The sequence below is a fragment of the Plectropomus leopardus genome, chromosome 22 (genome assembly GCF_008729295.1).
Source record: "Plectropomus leopardus isolate mb chromosome 22, YSFRI_Pleo_2.0, whole genome shotgun sequence".
NCBI lineage: Eukaryota > Metazoa > Chordata > Actinopteri > Perciformes > Serranidae > Plectropomus > Plectropomus leopardus.
The window spans coordinates 10,033,139-10,047,361 of NC_056484.1; the positions used below are offsets into that span (position 1 = coordinate 10,033,139).

Below are 14,223 nucleotides of genomic sequence, written 5' to 3' on the forward strand. Positions count from 1 at the left end.
TAACTTATACAGTGTAATCCCAGTCTTTTTTATCCAGTCATTTGCTCAGCACTTCTTTTTTTTTTGCTCAGTAACTGAACTGAAACTTATTTATGCTCTTCTTCAAACCAGAGTCCATTGCCAAAAACAGTAATTTTATCTCGCTGACCCCATGGGAGCTGCTTGTCTATCACTGCCTCGACCCACAAGTTACTTTGGTGTTTCAAAGGGTGAGCTCGGATTCACCAAAGTCACACAATAACACAAATAAACTACACATTGAGGCAGTGGTAGACCAGCAACTTCTGTGTTCAGCGAAGTAAAATTACTGTTTTTGTCAATGGAGTCTGGCTTTGAAAGAAGCATTGGTAAGTTTCACTTTCAGTTCAGTTCCCCATCAGAAAGGGTTATCTGTGAAGTAGTGTGCATACCACAGGATAAATTAGACTTGGGTTACATTGCACAGCTGTGTTAGACTTTGCTTTTGTTAAACACGATCCCCTATGTCTTAAATAACCAAGAATTTTCTCTGTTGCTGCTCCTTTGTTCACCATCAAGGCATGCAAGAAAGTTTTCTTTGCAAATTCAGGGTAACGCAGGGTGAGTAATTTATTTACAAATGGTCATTTGAGGAGCGAAGTAGTCCTTAAATCAGCTCACATACAGTATGATTTAATACATTACAGTATATTATGCTTAAAGTATCAATGATGACATTTGTAGGCATATTCAGGGCGTACTTTAGAATCATGAAAGTTATTAGATTTAAAGTTAAAGCCAGATTTTTTTTTGTACATTTTTTTCTCTGGCATCTGCTTTTGAATAAATTCTCACCAATCTTTTGCAGCTCAGACTTTTTTGACTGTGGCAACATGAGCAGCCCATCATCACATATCCTCTGCATTAGATTTGGTGTTTTGTAAACTACAGGAGGGCTTTTGTGTGTGCGTTCGTGTGCGCTCGGTTGGTTCTATTCACACAGAGTAGGTTATTTTCATATTTATTTAGCCCTGCTGTGTCTAGGCTTGGCCACGACTACTCTGAATGTAATTCAGGAAACTCAAGGTCTGGTCTTATTCTCCGTAAAAAGGAAAAATGAATTAAAGCGCAAGAAAAAGAAGGTGAGGCGTACAGTCAGCACCGAATGAGAGAGAGGATGTGTAAGAGATGGACGCTGAGTGTGGCACTGTCCATCTTGCGTGGGAAGTTGTGTATCCGTTCACACCAGCGCCACCGTCTTTTCATTAAACAGCAATATAAAAACAGCGCAGGTCAGCCCTTCTCTGCCGCTGAGGCAGCTTTCAGCTTCACATCACAAGTGTACTATGGACTGCGCCTCAAATCAATGCCCAGACCAAGGCCCACTGCAGACACGCTTTTCCATCAATATGTATATTTTGGTCTTGACCCCACTCCACCTGCATCCACGACCCTCTTTTTTTCCCCTTCTTTTTCAAGGACAGTGTTTTTTCTGCTCCACCTGAAGCCAGTTTTTGCTGAGGTGCAGAGAGAGCTTACACAGCGTTTTCAAATGAAGAGAGAAGATTTGCATTCTCTCGTTCCTAGAGAGTCCTCTTTTAACTGCCTGGCCAGCAGCCTGCATGCCTGCACTTTCTTCCTCTTCTCCATTCTTCACCTCCTGCTATTTCTTTCCTCCTCTTGTCCACAGTCTTCTCTCATCCTGCATTTTGTTTCAGCCGTCTACATTCAATTTTCTCCTCATCCTTCCACACACCTTAACTTTCTGCTTTCATCATGTCTTTCACTTTCTTTGCCAAGCCAAAGAGGTGAAATATTAAATCCATGCAGCTCATCAATGCCAAATGCATTATGGGAGGTGGCCAAGAAGGTAGTGGTGCTTTTGGCCATCAGATATGAGCTATTAAGATGGCCCTTATTTTAGTTTTAAGTAAATCTCTATCTTCCTGCATCAGAGTGTTTTATTGTTATTTGTCTGGACAGGATGCAACTGATGCCTCTTCATATATTAACTTCTCATTCAAGAGTCCCCCAGTGGCTCCTTTGGCCACCGACCGGCCTGCAGATGGATCATTACTCTGCACAGAACTTGCAGCTGTGCTTCTCCTCAGCAATATTGTGTTACAGTTATGTCTGAACAGCGTATTGGCTCCGAAACTGATCTGAAGTCCTAGCAGATGTGGGGATCTGAGCAGTGTAGTCACAGTTGGGGCCCAGCTCTAACTTGTTTATCTCTGACCGTAGGCAGAATTATAAAATGCACTGTCATGCTGTGTGCTGTTAGGAATGTGAAGCCACTGAAACTAAACTCAATTCTCTATACCTTTTTGTTTTTGCAGTGGAACACCATTATATCAGAGCTACTGCTGACTTTAATGAGCTCATTTCATTATTTTTATGTTAATAACAGTTAGGGGGGATTACTGTAAAGTAAATATTTAGCATTTTATTGCACAGAATACTGACAGCCTAAAAATGTTTTTGTATTCTCCAGTTGGTGTTGGAGGCCCACAACGTCCCAGAACTTTCAGCGGGTGTCAACTGCACCTTTGAGGATGTGGCTGAGATGAACGGCTTGGTGGAGGGAAACCGCATCAAGTGCTCCTCCCCTGCTGAGAAAGAGATGCCACGCATTATTGTTGACAAAGGTAAGGGTGGATTTATTGCAACATTTTTGCCCTTAAAGCAACAGAGATCAGGAATTATACTGTTCCATCGCAGTCAGCAATGGGAGTCACACTGTCGGCATTTTGATTTGATGTATGCAGCCTGAACATACACAGCCCAGTCTCACTTCACGCTCGTCAAATAGCACTGCAGAGGCACCTTTTGTGGCAATAAGATGTGCATTGGGTGGCGCCAGTTGTTGACGCGGCAGGCAACACTCCAACTCGACAAATACCGTCGCTTTGTCAGTGGACAACCATTTGTGACAGTATGAAACATGCCAGCTGGCAGCAGCTTGTAACACCACCCGCACGACCGCTGTTCAACTTGCTTGTGAAACCAAAAGCTTATTTTGATATTATTTTTATAACAACTTAGTATGCCAGTATGTGTAGCATGCCACCGTAGCGATGTCTGTCACATGACATTTGCATTATTTTAGATGTTAGTAATACGCATATTTATTTTGAGCTAAGCCACAATGTTTTTTCTGTACCTAATTGTGCTTTTTGTTGCCTTAACTTCAAGAAATAAACCTAACGTGGGTTGAACATTTATTTTGAAAAAGATTGTATGCATATAAGAAACAGAAACTGTATATTTCCCTGTAAAAATGGAAGTGCTTTTTGAAAAGACGCAATGCATGTAACAAGCGGAAATTGACACGGCCCCTGAATGTCCAAAACTGATGCAGGAAGGTACCTAGTTCATCATATTTTGACGTGTAGGTTCACTGACAAAGCGACAATATTTGAAGAATTGGGATTAGACATTGACATATATAGAAACTGTCTCTGTGGACATGTCATGAACACCTGTGATCAACCTGACAAAATGTTTGTTGTAATATTAGGAAAAATATCTGAAAAAGTGTTACATTAAAGCACCTGTTGAATACAAGCATACATGTGTGTCAGGGAAGCAGGCATTGATCTAGATGTTTTCAATTCAGTCAGAAGCATACTAGTCCTACGGCTAAGAGTTTTCTATGATTTTTTGTTTTCCTGTTGCCATCAGTGATTCAGTGGGCCTTGGAGCAGTGCCCTAGGACATGTTTAGTAATTGAACGAACATTAGTTATCAGGCTGCTGTGGGATCTGTTTACCATCCTCCCTCAAAGTGGATGTGCTCCAGAGGGAATGATGGGACCCCGGTTAACCCCTGTGCAAAAATAGAGAATATCAAGCTGCACAACTAAGGGTTTTTACTACAGTATTTTTGTCTAATTTAGTGCCTGGAGATTACACAGTCCCCGCAGACAATGATACTGTTTCGATTCCCTTTAAGAGGCAAAACAGCTAAAGCATTTCTGACAATATTCATACCACAAGCAAAGAAGGGAAATATTGTTTTTCTCTGTCTAATTCCCCTGCTCCTCACCTCCCCATTCTGTGGTCGTCTAAGCCTGGTCTAATTGAACAAAGCTCCCATCTGGGAAGGCCTGTCCCCAGGCAGGTAATCCTTCATCACCCACCCTCAATGTGTCCTCATGTTGAGATAATGAAGATGCCATCTCCCTCCATACTTCCCGAAAAAGACAAAATGAATAATGAATGAAAAGAGAAAATAGAACATAAAAAGATGGTGGGCCATCAATAACGCCCAAAATTTACATACAAAGGAATGCTTTTTTTAAATGTTTTTTTGGGCGCCACCACTGTTGATGTCAGAGCTATAAACAAAATTTGTTTTTACACTGGCTTCTGTGCCATTTGTAAGGCTTTATGAAATCCGTATTAATGTTTTGCAGATTCTGTTTTTTTTTTTTTTTCACAAATTCCATGTTTTCTGTTCAAATTTTTTTTCTGAATTCTGTTTCTTTCAAAAGCACAATCTTTTAATCAGCAAGAGTCTCTTATCATGTGGTGGATGATTAAAGTTTTAAAAACTCAAAATGAAAATATTCAAAATTTAATGAATAGCAATTACTTAAATGTAATACAACATTGCACTATTTTTTAATCAAATAGAGTGCTTCATTGCAGTTATAAACAAAAATATTCCTTCCTTAATGAACAGAAACTGCTTCACATCTGAGCCTCATGTCACTCTTCTCAAAGTTTGAGTTAGGTTCAAATTCCTTAGTTTTTTTAGATGACTGCAGGGTACGATCATAACATTTATTGTCAACCCAACATTAAAGAATTGAGTAATTTCCGTCACAATTTAGAAGGATTTCTTTATTGCTAAGGTAAAGTGTTGTAACTTCCAATGAATATAATTCAATTCATCTTTTTTTTATATGTGTTTTTTTTTCTGTGTAAACACCTTATTTTGAAAAGTCGACTTAGTCATCCTGGATTGTTTCAATGCATTTACACGTGTTTTACCAAGGAGTTGTGAGTGACTGCTAGGTTAATGCAGAAACATCAGACACTGGCTCGGGACAGCCCAAGTTCACCTTGGCTGACCGAGAAAAAGACTACGGTCAAACTAACGTTCACCATCCATCGCTCGCATCTCTGAGGTCAAAGCAGCATTAAAGTTAAGGGCGGACTCATGCACTGCAGAGTGAAGTCTCAGAGAGTAGAGCAGATGAGTCTGATCAGCTGGCTCATTCTATTTACAGGCACAGTGCAACTTTTTACACCCGGTGTGTGTAAAGGAGCTGAGTCCCGCCCTGGCTAAAACACAGTAAAGTTTTTTTTCTGTTCATTTTGGGTTAGGCGAAGTTAAAAAACACCTGCATCTACATTTTTGTAAATTCCACAATTTGCTGTTACAGCTGATTTCATTTTGTACTGTTAAATTGCACAATTCCATCTGTGCTTTCCACATTGCAAAACATGATTGGGCCCTACATTTGCAAAAATTCTACATATAAATTGTAGATATTGGAGTCAAAAATATGAGATAAGTGCTAAAGTGCAGAGAGAGGAATTGAGCACATCATCATGAAATTATAGCGCTGGTGAGACCCTTTAGGCCTCAGCTATACACATGCACAAATTTGCCTTCATTTATTCAGTGCACCCTCATGAACACACACAAACACACACTACCGTGAACAAAAGCACGACACCACTGCAATAAAGTGATCCTTGGATAGTCAGCACACATGTTCATATGTGAGGCTGACATAGAGCCTGGGGGCGCTTTAGGGAATTTAAAGCATTTATTTAATGTTTGCCATGTCAACCAGATGTAAAGCTGTTGATGCTGCACACATAGATGTATAAATATGTACTCCGAGGCACACAAATGAAGCACACAGTTTTTTTCTCCCATCTTTTGCTACTCCCACACCCGCAAACACACAGTTATCTACTTCAGGAACTGGAGAATATTCCACATTTTGCCTATATTTGAACCTTTCATCTTCCATTTTTACCAGCACTCATTAGTCTAAGCTTGGTTGAAAGAGAGAATAGAAAGGAGAGAGACGGATGGAGTGAAGACAGAGGGAGGGAAAGATAGTGTTAGCAGGCTTCAAGGTAACATTTAGGTGGCCTAATTAGGACAGATCCGTTGTCAGCGGTGCTTTACCGTGATTGATGAATGATTCCTTCTTTGTTAGAGATGGAGAGAGAGACACGGGGGAGAAGAAGGAGTAGCAGAGTGGAAGGAAGCGAAAGAGACCTGTGTTTAGAGATAGAGTGGGGATGAGAGAGAGAGAGAGGTACAGAGGTAGTGTGGAGACAGAGCAGTTAGATGTGTGGATGTGCTGTTGAATTAAACATGAACTCCTTCATTAGGGCCAGACAAAAGGACACACCAAATACAGATGACGCGACACACACACACACACACACACACACACACACACACACACACACACACGGTACCCGTTTCATCTCTTCCCCCTTTACCTTGTCAGAGACGCTCTCAAAGACTTTTCCAGGGGAATATTTTCCATCCCAAGGGAAACGAGTGTGCACCAACTTTTATAGCCTCTTGTAAGGCGGCAGGTTTAGGGAGACTTAACCCAACAAACCCCCTTCTACTCTCCCTCTCTCTTAAGATAATGCCTTTACCACTGCAACAGGCGGAGCACCTGTGGCTCAAAGAAGTGCAGTCATCTCTTCTTCATGGGAAAATCTAATGTGACTAGACGCTGAAAAAAGATATGTGAACAAAAGAATAAAATGATTATCGTACAGGCAGGGGGTCTTAAAACTGTCTACCCTCTGCTTTGGATGGAAGAGTAGCTGTGACATGCAACTCTTATCATAAAAATAGTGTTTTGTCTCTCAACACACTGTCTGTAATGTCTTTTTACTATTATCTGTTTTCTCCAGGTGACCACCAGATAGTGCAGCTCTATCTCAAGTCCAAGGAGACAGGCCTGGCGTTCGCAAACACCAGTTTTGTTTTCTACAACTGCAGCGTGCACAAGTCGTAAGTCTGCTCACAGCTTTTCTGGAGCACTTCTCTCTTGCTTGTCATAATTCTAATCCCTTCATATTGATGACAAAAGCTGACATTGATTCCTTAACTGTTGGAAATTGTATTGCATACATAAATAAATAGGCATATTGAGCTTCTGTACTCTAGTGTATTTGCTGCTGCTGCTCAATACTAATTACAACACTGTCCTTCCTCTCCTCTGCTCTCCCTTCAGGTGTCTGTCTTGTGTGAGCAGTCCTTACCAGTGCCACTGGTGTAAATACAGGCACGACTGCACCCACGACCCTCGCACGTGTTCCTTCCAGGAGGGCCGAATCAAGAAGCCTGAGGTGAGTCCAAAGCCAGAGGTGGCGATGAAAGTGTTTTAGTTTACTTTTCTTTTTTCTTGTTTTTTTACTGATTGTGGACTGAAGCACTGTGATGTTGCACTAACAACAGTCACTGACAGTTGATCTTAATTATGGAGATATATAAAATTGGCAAACATGTTTATTTCTAATGTCATTTTCAGCTGTAATTTTTAAGATATACATTTCAATACAGTTCTGACATTTCTGCTGGGCTTATTTGATGTACTGTGATACTCTGCAATTGTCTATGATAAACCAGATCTGCTGGCACAGAAGCTAAGGAATGTACTGCTGTGGAAGGGGGCTGCAGCAAAATGTATTTTACTCACCTGAAAAAAAACAGTATGTGTTATGGCTTTAGACCATCAACTCCAGTGTTCTGCAAAGTAAAATTACTGATTTAGTCAATGGAATCTGATGGCTGTGAGATAACGGCTTTAGTTGCCCATCGGAAAAGGCTGTCTGATGGTAAGGTAAAGCAGTGAAAATATTCTGAATGAAGCCTTTACTTAAACTGATACTTTTTATTTGTTTAAGGTGGCTAACAACTAACCAACAACTGAGGTAGCATTTGTTCAATGCTGTGCCATTTATATCTACTGTAAAATTACTTTTGAGGACTATCAAAATGCTTTCCTATGATTCCTCTTTTAAATTTTAGGTTTATTTTTCTTCTTAGCGAATGACTTACACTGTACCTTACTCCTGATATTGCACTTAAGTCTCGCACTGCTTATTCGTGATTCCCCCATTCCTTTTATATGTTTTTCTTTGTCTTTCTTTCTTTTATCAACCTTTTTTATTTATCCAGTGCTCTTAGAAGTCTTTTCCTGTGTGTGTGTGTGTGTGTGTGTGTGTGTGTGTGTGTGTGTGTGTAAGTGCTATACAAATGAACTTTATCATTATTATTTTATGTACATGATGAGGGGGTTTTCAGAGCTGTTGAATCACCAAACAACCTGTAGGTGTTGCGAGGAGAACGAAACCCTCAATGGAGGGAGGAGTTGCTTTAAAGAGGTCCAAAATTTCTAGCACAACCTCTGTCCGTAGGTTTAAAGACATTCAGACCGCAGCCCAGTAAGACAATGTCCAAGAAACCCCACAGTTTTTAATGCTGCCCAGCTTCAGCTGGCCTCTTCGTACTGAGCCAGCTGAGTAATAAAACATAGTGAAATAAATTGAGGGGAAATGTTTGGCTACATGACACTAATAGCTATCATTCTAGGTTTCACATGCAAAAAAGAGTTATGTTAAAAGCATTGAGACACCTTTCAGCTGTAGTGCTTCCATCTGGCATGAGTCTCTTGGCATGTCTCGCTCTTGACTGCACATCAAAGGGCAGTGGAAACTAATAAAACGGAGCCATTTCCTCTCGCCCATCCCTATTCCCTGCGACAGCTTAGTCTGTGTGAATTATCAATAGTATTGGCAGCCAGTTCTATTCCCGTCGAAGCAGAGCCCACCGTAATTAGGCTGCACTGCTGCAGAGGACAAGCCACTCACTGGATGGGGTACATTCAACGAATGCCCCCAACCTTCCCACTCCCTGTCCGGTGAGAGAGGTTTCACTCTGATTTAGATTCACAGTAGCAGCCTTCAGCACAGAGCAAGGAGGCAAAGGAGGTTTTGGGTATGAGCCCATGTATGTGCGTAACCTCTGGTGTGACCCTGTGAGTGCAGTATGTCTGCCTGTCTGCATGCTTCAATGTATTTTCATGTGTGTGTTTGTCTGAATACAGTTTTTCGCCTGGCTGTACCCTGCCAAATCACGGTAGTTTTCAGGGGGAGGCTTTTACAGGGAGTTAGTGGCCTGTTAATCCTAGCCTGAGGTGAGCTATGATGAAGATCACTAGTGTTCATGTCTGGGTTGGCAGACGCTGCACGACGGGCAGGGACAAGCTTAGCCAGATTGCCTCCTTTGATGAGCAGTCTGCTCTCAATTGTGTTATTCCACCCATGTTTCCCCCGAGCCATTCAACCTGCGCAGACGATATTATTTTCTTTTTCCGCCGTTTCCATTATCCTTTTGAACCTTCTGCTTAGTCAGGCCCAAGCCTGAGTCTTTGCAGGTTTACTTTTCCAATTAACTCAGGGGCTGCTGGTCAATATTGACTGAGGATAATAATGTGCGAATCCTCTCCTATTGTGTTGCTGACTAAAAGAAAACCACAAATAAAGCGAAGGGGGATTTGGTATTAGCACATTAATGACATCCCATTTTTTTGACGTGTTGTTTTGGAATAAGCAGGTGTTTTGCAGGCTTAATGACTTTTAATTTGCTTTTAATTAACCCCTGAAATCCAAGGTCATGTATTTCCTGCCAGATTTGTGGTTTGCCATTTTGAATTAATGATTTACACACACACACACAAACTTAAGAACATGCAGGCACACGCACAACGAACCAAAGAATCACTCCCAAATTTCACGATAGGCAACAAGTCAACTTTGCTCTGTGAAATCGAATGGCCTCTTTCTGCTGCAGATGACTTTTTTGTGTACTATTACAATTAAGGGATTTCAGGCAGTGATCTGAATAATCCCTTAACACTATGCTAATGATCGAGGCCAGGCAAATCTCCCTACTGGTTGAGCTTGTTGTTAGTATGCATGGCAGGACAGAGTTAAAGCCAGGGCTGGGCGTACAGTGGGTGCCTTTTTATTCATGCCAGCAATGATATGGGCACACGGATCAGACGTTTGCCTGTTGGCACATTAAGCAAGGCCACTTCCCTGTTTGCCCTCCACACATCTCAAGGACTTAGCTGCTCTGATGAGCCTCACTCACTGACAAAGAACATGCATGCAGCTTCACTTGGTTACTCTGAATAAATAGGCAGAAGTTATTCTTGACCACTGCTGTTGCATTGATTATATGAGCATTGTTTTTTATGTATTTTTTTATTTTGCATATTTATGACTTTTTTCTAACTGCATCCTTAAAGTGCACACATTGTGTCAATTTAAGCAACTGAAACTGCGGACACTTCCTGTTCTCTTTGTCTGATGAAAAACCACAGGAGGATATTTCCCCTTTCTTCTGTCTGCAACACAGCATGCTCATATCTTCAGTTTTTGCCAAGGATTTCTTTAATATATTCAGATGGTAGAGAGATGCAAAAACACCAAAATGTTAATGTTTCTGAATATATATCACCACCTATAGTATCCTTGCATAAGTTACTTATTGTCTGCAGGGGTGATCAATGCCTGAGAGTTTATTTACCAGGGACGTATTGATCAAGAGATTAAGATAATTTTATTAAAGAAGCTAACTGCCAGCAGTAATAGCTGTTAGTTGCCCATATTAGGCAGGAATGGTACAGAGAGGGTTGCTTTGGTTCGATTCATAGACAGATCAATGTCATACACAAGCACTGACTGCTGAGGAGTCAGTTGAGTATTTACAGAGTGAAGACAAAAGCAATATGTCAAAACTGAGAATGAAAGCAAATGCAACAAAGTCAGAGGAAAATAATAAAGATGCTGAAAGTGAAAGATTTAAGAGCTTCATAATGCCACCCAGCTGCTCAGGTATTGGAATCTAGAAGCAGGAGCAGCTAGATTATTATACAGGTTTTAAACAATCGTTCAGGTTAGATAAACTTACTTGGAGATAAAGCAAAGTCAAGCACTAAAACTGTTGCCAAATCTGCCTGCTGTAAACATCATAGTTTACACACAATCTACTCTTCCTATTGTTGTTGTACATGAACACAAATTTCCTGTGTAATTATTACCAGCATTTCAGATTCTCTAACTGTTGTTTTTACCATGAAATGATGTGGTTCAAATAACTGTAATCTGGCTAAATAGTTTGTTTACAATCTGACTGATTATCTAAACACTTTGTTGCTTGATTGCAATTAGTTAAGTGAGCAGAATGTTTTAATGAAGTTTTAATGAATTTCTGTGTTTCTTTAAAGAAGAACTATGGGCATTTTCAAAATTCATATGTAATAATCCAGTCCAAAAATATTTGTAAACATGAACAGCTCTCCCAAATCCCAAAAAAACTTAACTACTAAATCACAAATATATGACACTGTCAATTATTGAATCTGGAGCTGCTCCTTAAACAGTTGGAACATTTCCATCCACCTCTTTTTATATACATTTTCAATTTTCAAAAACCTGAGTGGAAATGCCAAAAAAAACATCATAATAAGGCACAAAACAAAACCACAAAAAAACGTTTTTACGAAAGGGGGAGGTGGAAAACTTAGCGTCTTGATAAAAGCCATATTCGACTAAGTGCAGTAAGGACAAATTGGGCAAATAAATGATAACGTACCATCATTGCATTGGTCACTGCAGACTGACTTTTAACACACTTATGAATGCACATACTGTAATGCTGTTACCAGAACGCTGCCAAGAGCACATAACTGTTGTTTTGCTTTGTTTAAGGTGTGACTGGTGCACTTTTAATTACGTAATCTTGCCACCTGCTGCTTTTCCCGATGAATCAACCTCTGATATTTGCATAATAGTAGTGGATGGAAAAAAACATAAATGCACATTTTTCCTACATTTGCACTATATATGGATGGAAACTCAGCTATTAAATTGGGAAAGATGTTCTAGATGACACTGAGAGCACCCAAGGTAATGTTCTTAGTACATTTTCTGTTTCAGAAATTAGAACAGACTTAACTCTGTGGTTTCTGGCTTTGAGCGAGAGAGTGGCTCATGTTTTGGCTGTATTGATTGAACTTTCCGAGACCATGGTAACAATATTTTGGAATACTTAATTTAGGCCCCTTTAAGAGTAAGGACAGAGATGCAGCGGAGAAAGAGGGAAACGTATTTGGGGAAAAAAGGTAAAGTGAGGAGTGAACGCGAGATAGAAACAAGGTGAGGACCAGCAGGGAAAAAGGGAAAATGAAGAGGGAGCAGGAGAGTGTCTTTGCCCGAGGCTCTGTAGGAGATGATAAAACAAAGGCCAGTTAAGGAGAGTACTTGGTAACCTCAAGGTGTGTGTGTGTTTGTGTGTGTGTGTGTGTGTGTGTGTGTCTCCATGCGCGTGGGTGTGTACGTGTAGTGTATGAAAACTGAGGATCCTCTTCATCTTCACACCTTACACTGCTATAATTATGGCCCTCCTCTCTTTCACTCTCACCCTCCCTCCTCCCTTGCTTCAAACTATGCCATGGGCTTTTACATTCACGGTTCCCACTCCTCTGCCTACTCTCTGTCACTCTGCCTATCTACGCCCTTCACACCTCCCAACAGCCACTAATTATCAGATCTAAGTAGGTCCCCAAGAAGAAAAGAAGTCAGGGAATAGAGGGAGAGAGAATCAGTGAAAGGGAGTATATAAGAGAAATGAGACCAGTCAGTGAGCAAAACAGAAGGAAGACCACTGGATTACAGAGAGATAAATGAGGGAGGGATAAGCATGAAACAGAGGTGAGGTCCGAGAAAACAGTGAGTCAGTGATGGAGAGACAAAGAATGAAGGATAATTATAAAGATAAAAAAGAAAGGCCCCAACTTCGTTCTCAGCGCTTATTATGTGGTTATGATGAGTCATGCTATTGACAGGTACGTTACTCTTTCTGGTGCTTTAGTTCAAGTTCCTGATAATGTGACTCTAGGGCTGTCACTGAAGTTCACATCGCCACACAAAGACACGTAAACACATGAATGAACTAGTGCGCTCTAAGTCTTTGTAGTCTGTTCCACCTTGTACTGACAGACCAGTTATCTCTGCAGCCAGAAAAAAAATACATTAAAGGTTTGTTTTACCAAAACCAAAATACAAAATAGAGTTGTGGGTAGGGTATGGAAAATAGTTAATTTACTCCCATAGAGAATAATTCAAGTAAAGGTGAAAACAACCATTTGAGAAACTTGTCAAAAATGGTATAAAGTACTAATATATCACACAAAGTACAACTTACCTTCCATTTTAACAGAGTTAGTGGGCAAGTACAAAATACTGATTAAACAGCATTTTTTGTCATTACATATAAAAAAGTAGCAAAGCTGAACGTTTGCTGGCTTACAACATTTTTATTACAGTGTGTGTACCTAACTTCGGAATGCAGCAAGCACTTCATCGGGGAGCGGTTGTCTTTTTTAGATTTTGGTACAGAAAGTGTTGTAAGGGGAATTCTCACTGTAAGCTGCATCCTGTTCTGGGTTTTGCTCCGTCATCATCACATTGTGGTCAAAAGACAGTGGGAGCTTCTTTCTTTGCAGCTGGCAAGGTTGCATCTGCAGCCAAGGTTCTCCTTGCGCTCTCTCCCCCCTAAACTCAATCCCTACATTTTGAGCAGACTAGTAATATTAAGATAAAGGAGCGCAGATGCAAAGTGTGCAATATGCAAGGATTGAATGACATTGTAGAAAAGCAAGTATATAGGAAATATAAAATACAGTATATAGCAAACATGAAACAAAATGTTAAAGTAAATGAGGATAAGGTGCAAAATATAAAAACCAGCTAACAGTTAGGTACAAAAAAAATGATTTAATAAAATTATAGCTAACAGTATGGTGTAAGCAATAAGGTGCAACCCAATATATAAAATATATATAACACAAACAGGTTATCAGTACTTTTAAGATTATAACCCCCCCGACAGTAGGAGTCAAGCAGTCAACAGTATGCAGCCTGATGGAGTGAAGAGTTGTAAATTTTAAATCTTGCATATGATGGCACACAGCTACAGGATGTGCATATTTATGAGGAGTGTGTGTACATGTAGTATATGGTTTATGTGCATGTATCTGTGAATTGCATTTGCGCCTCTGTTATTTATCGCACTTCAGTGGTTGGGGGTTGAGAGGGTGGAGTGGAAACGCACTGACATTAGATCAACATAAATGTTGACATGAATCTTAACAGGCGACAGCGAGCATCACTGGCAACACCGTTTGCATCAGTCGCCAAC

At 40.4% G+C, this 14,223-nt stretch overlaps 1 protein-coding gene across 1 annotated transcript in view; it reads left to right on the top strand.

The window, feature by feature from the left end:
• Positions 1–14,223, top strand: part of plxna4 (plexin A4) — a 304,616-nt gene that overhangs the window by 216,884 nt on the left and 73,509 nt on the right. Inside the window, exons 7-9 of the mRNA XM_042511045.1 lie at positions 2,453–2,606; positions 6,864–6,963; positions 7,187–7,301. Of these exons, the coding sequence (XP_042366979.1) occupies positions 2,453–2,606; positions 6,864–6,963; positions 7,187–7,301 (369 nt within the window). The remainder of the gene's footprint in view (positions 1–2,452; positions 2,607–6,863; positions 6,964–7,186; positions 7,302–14,223) is intronic.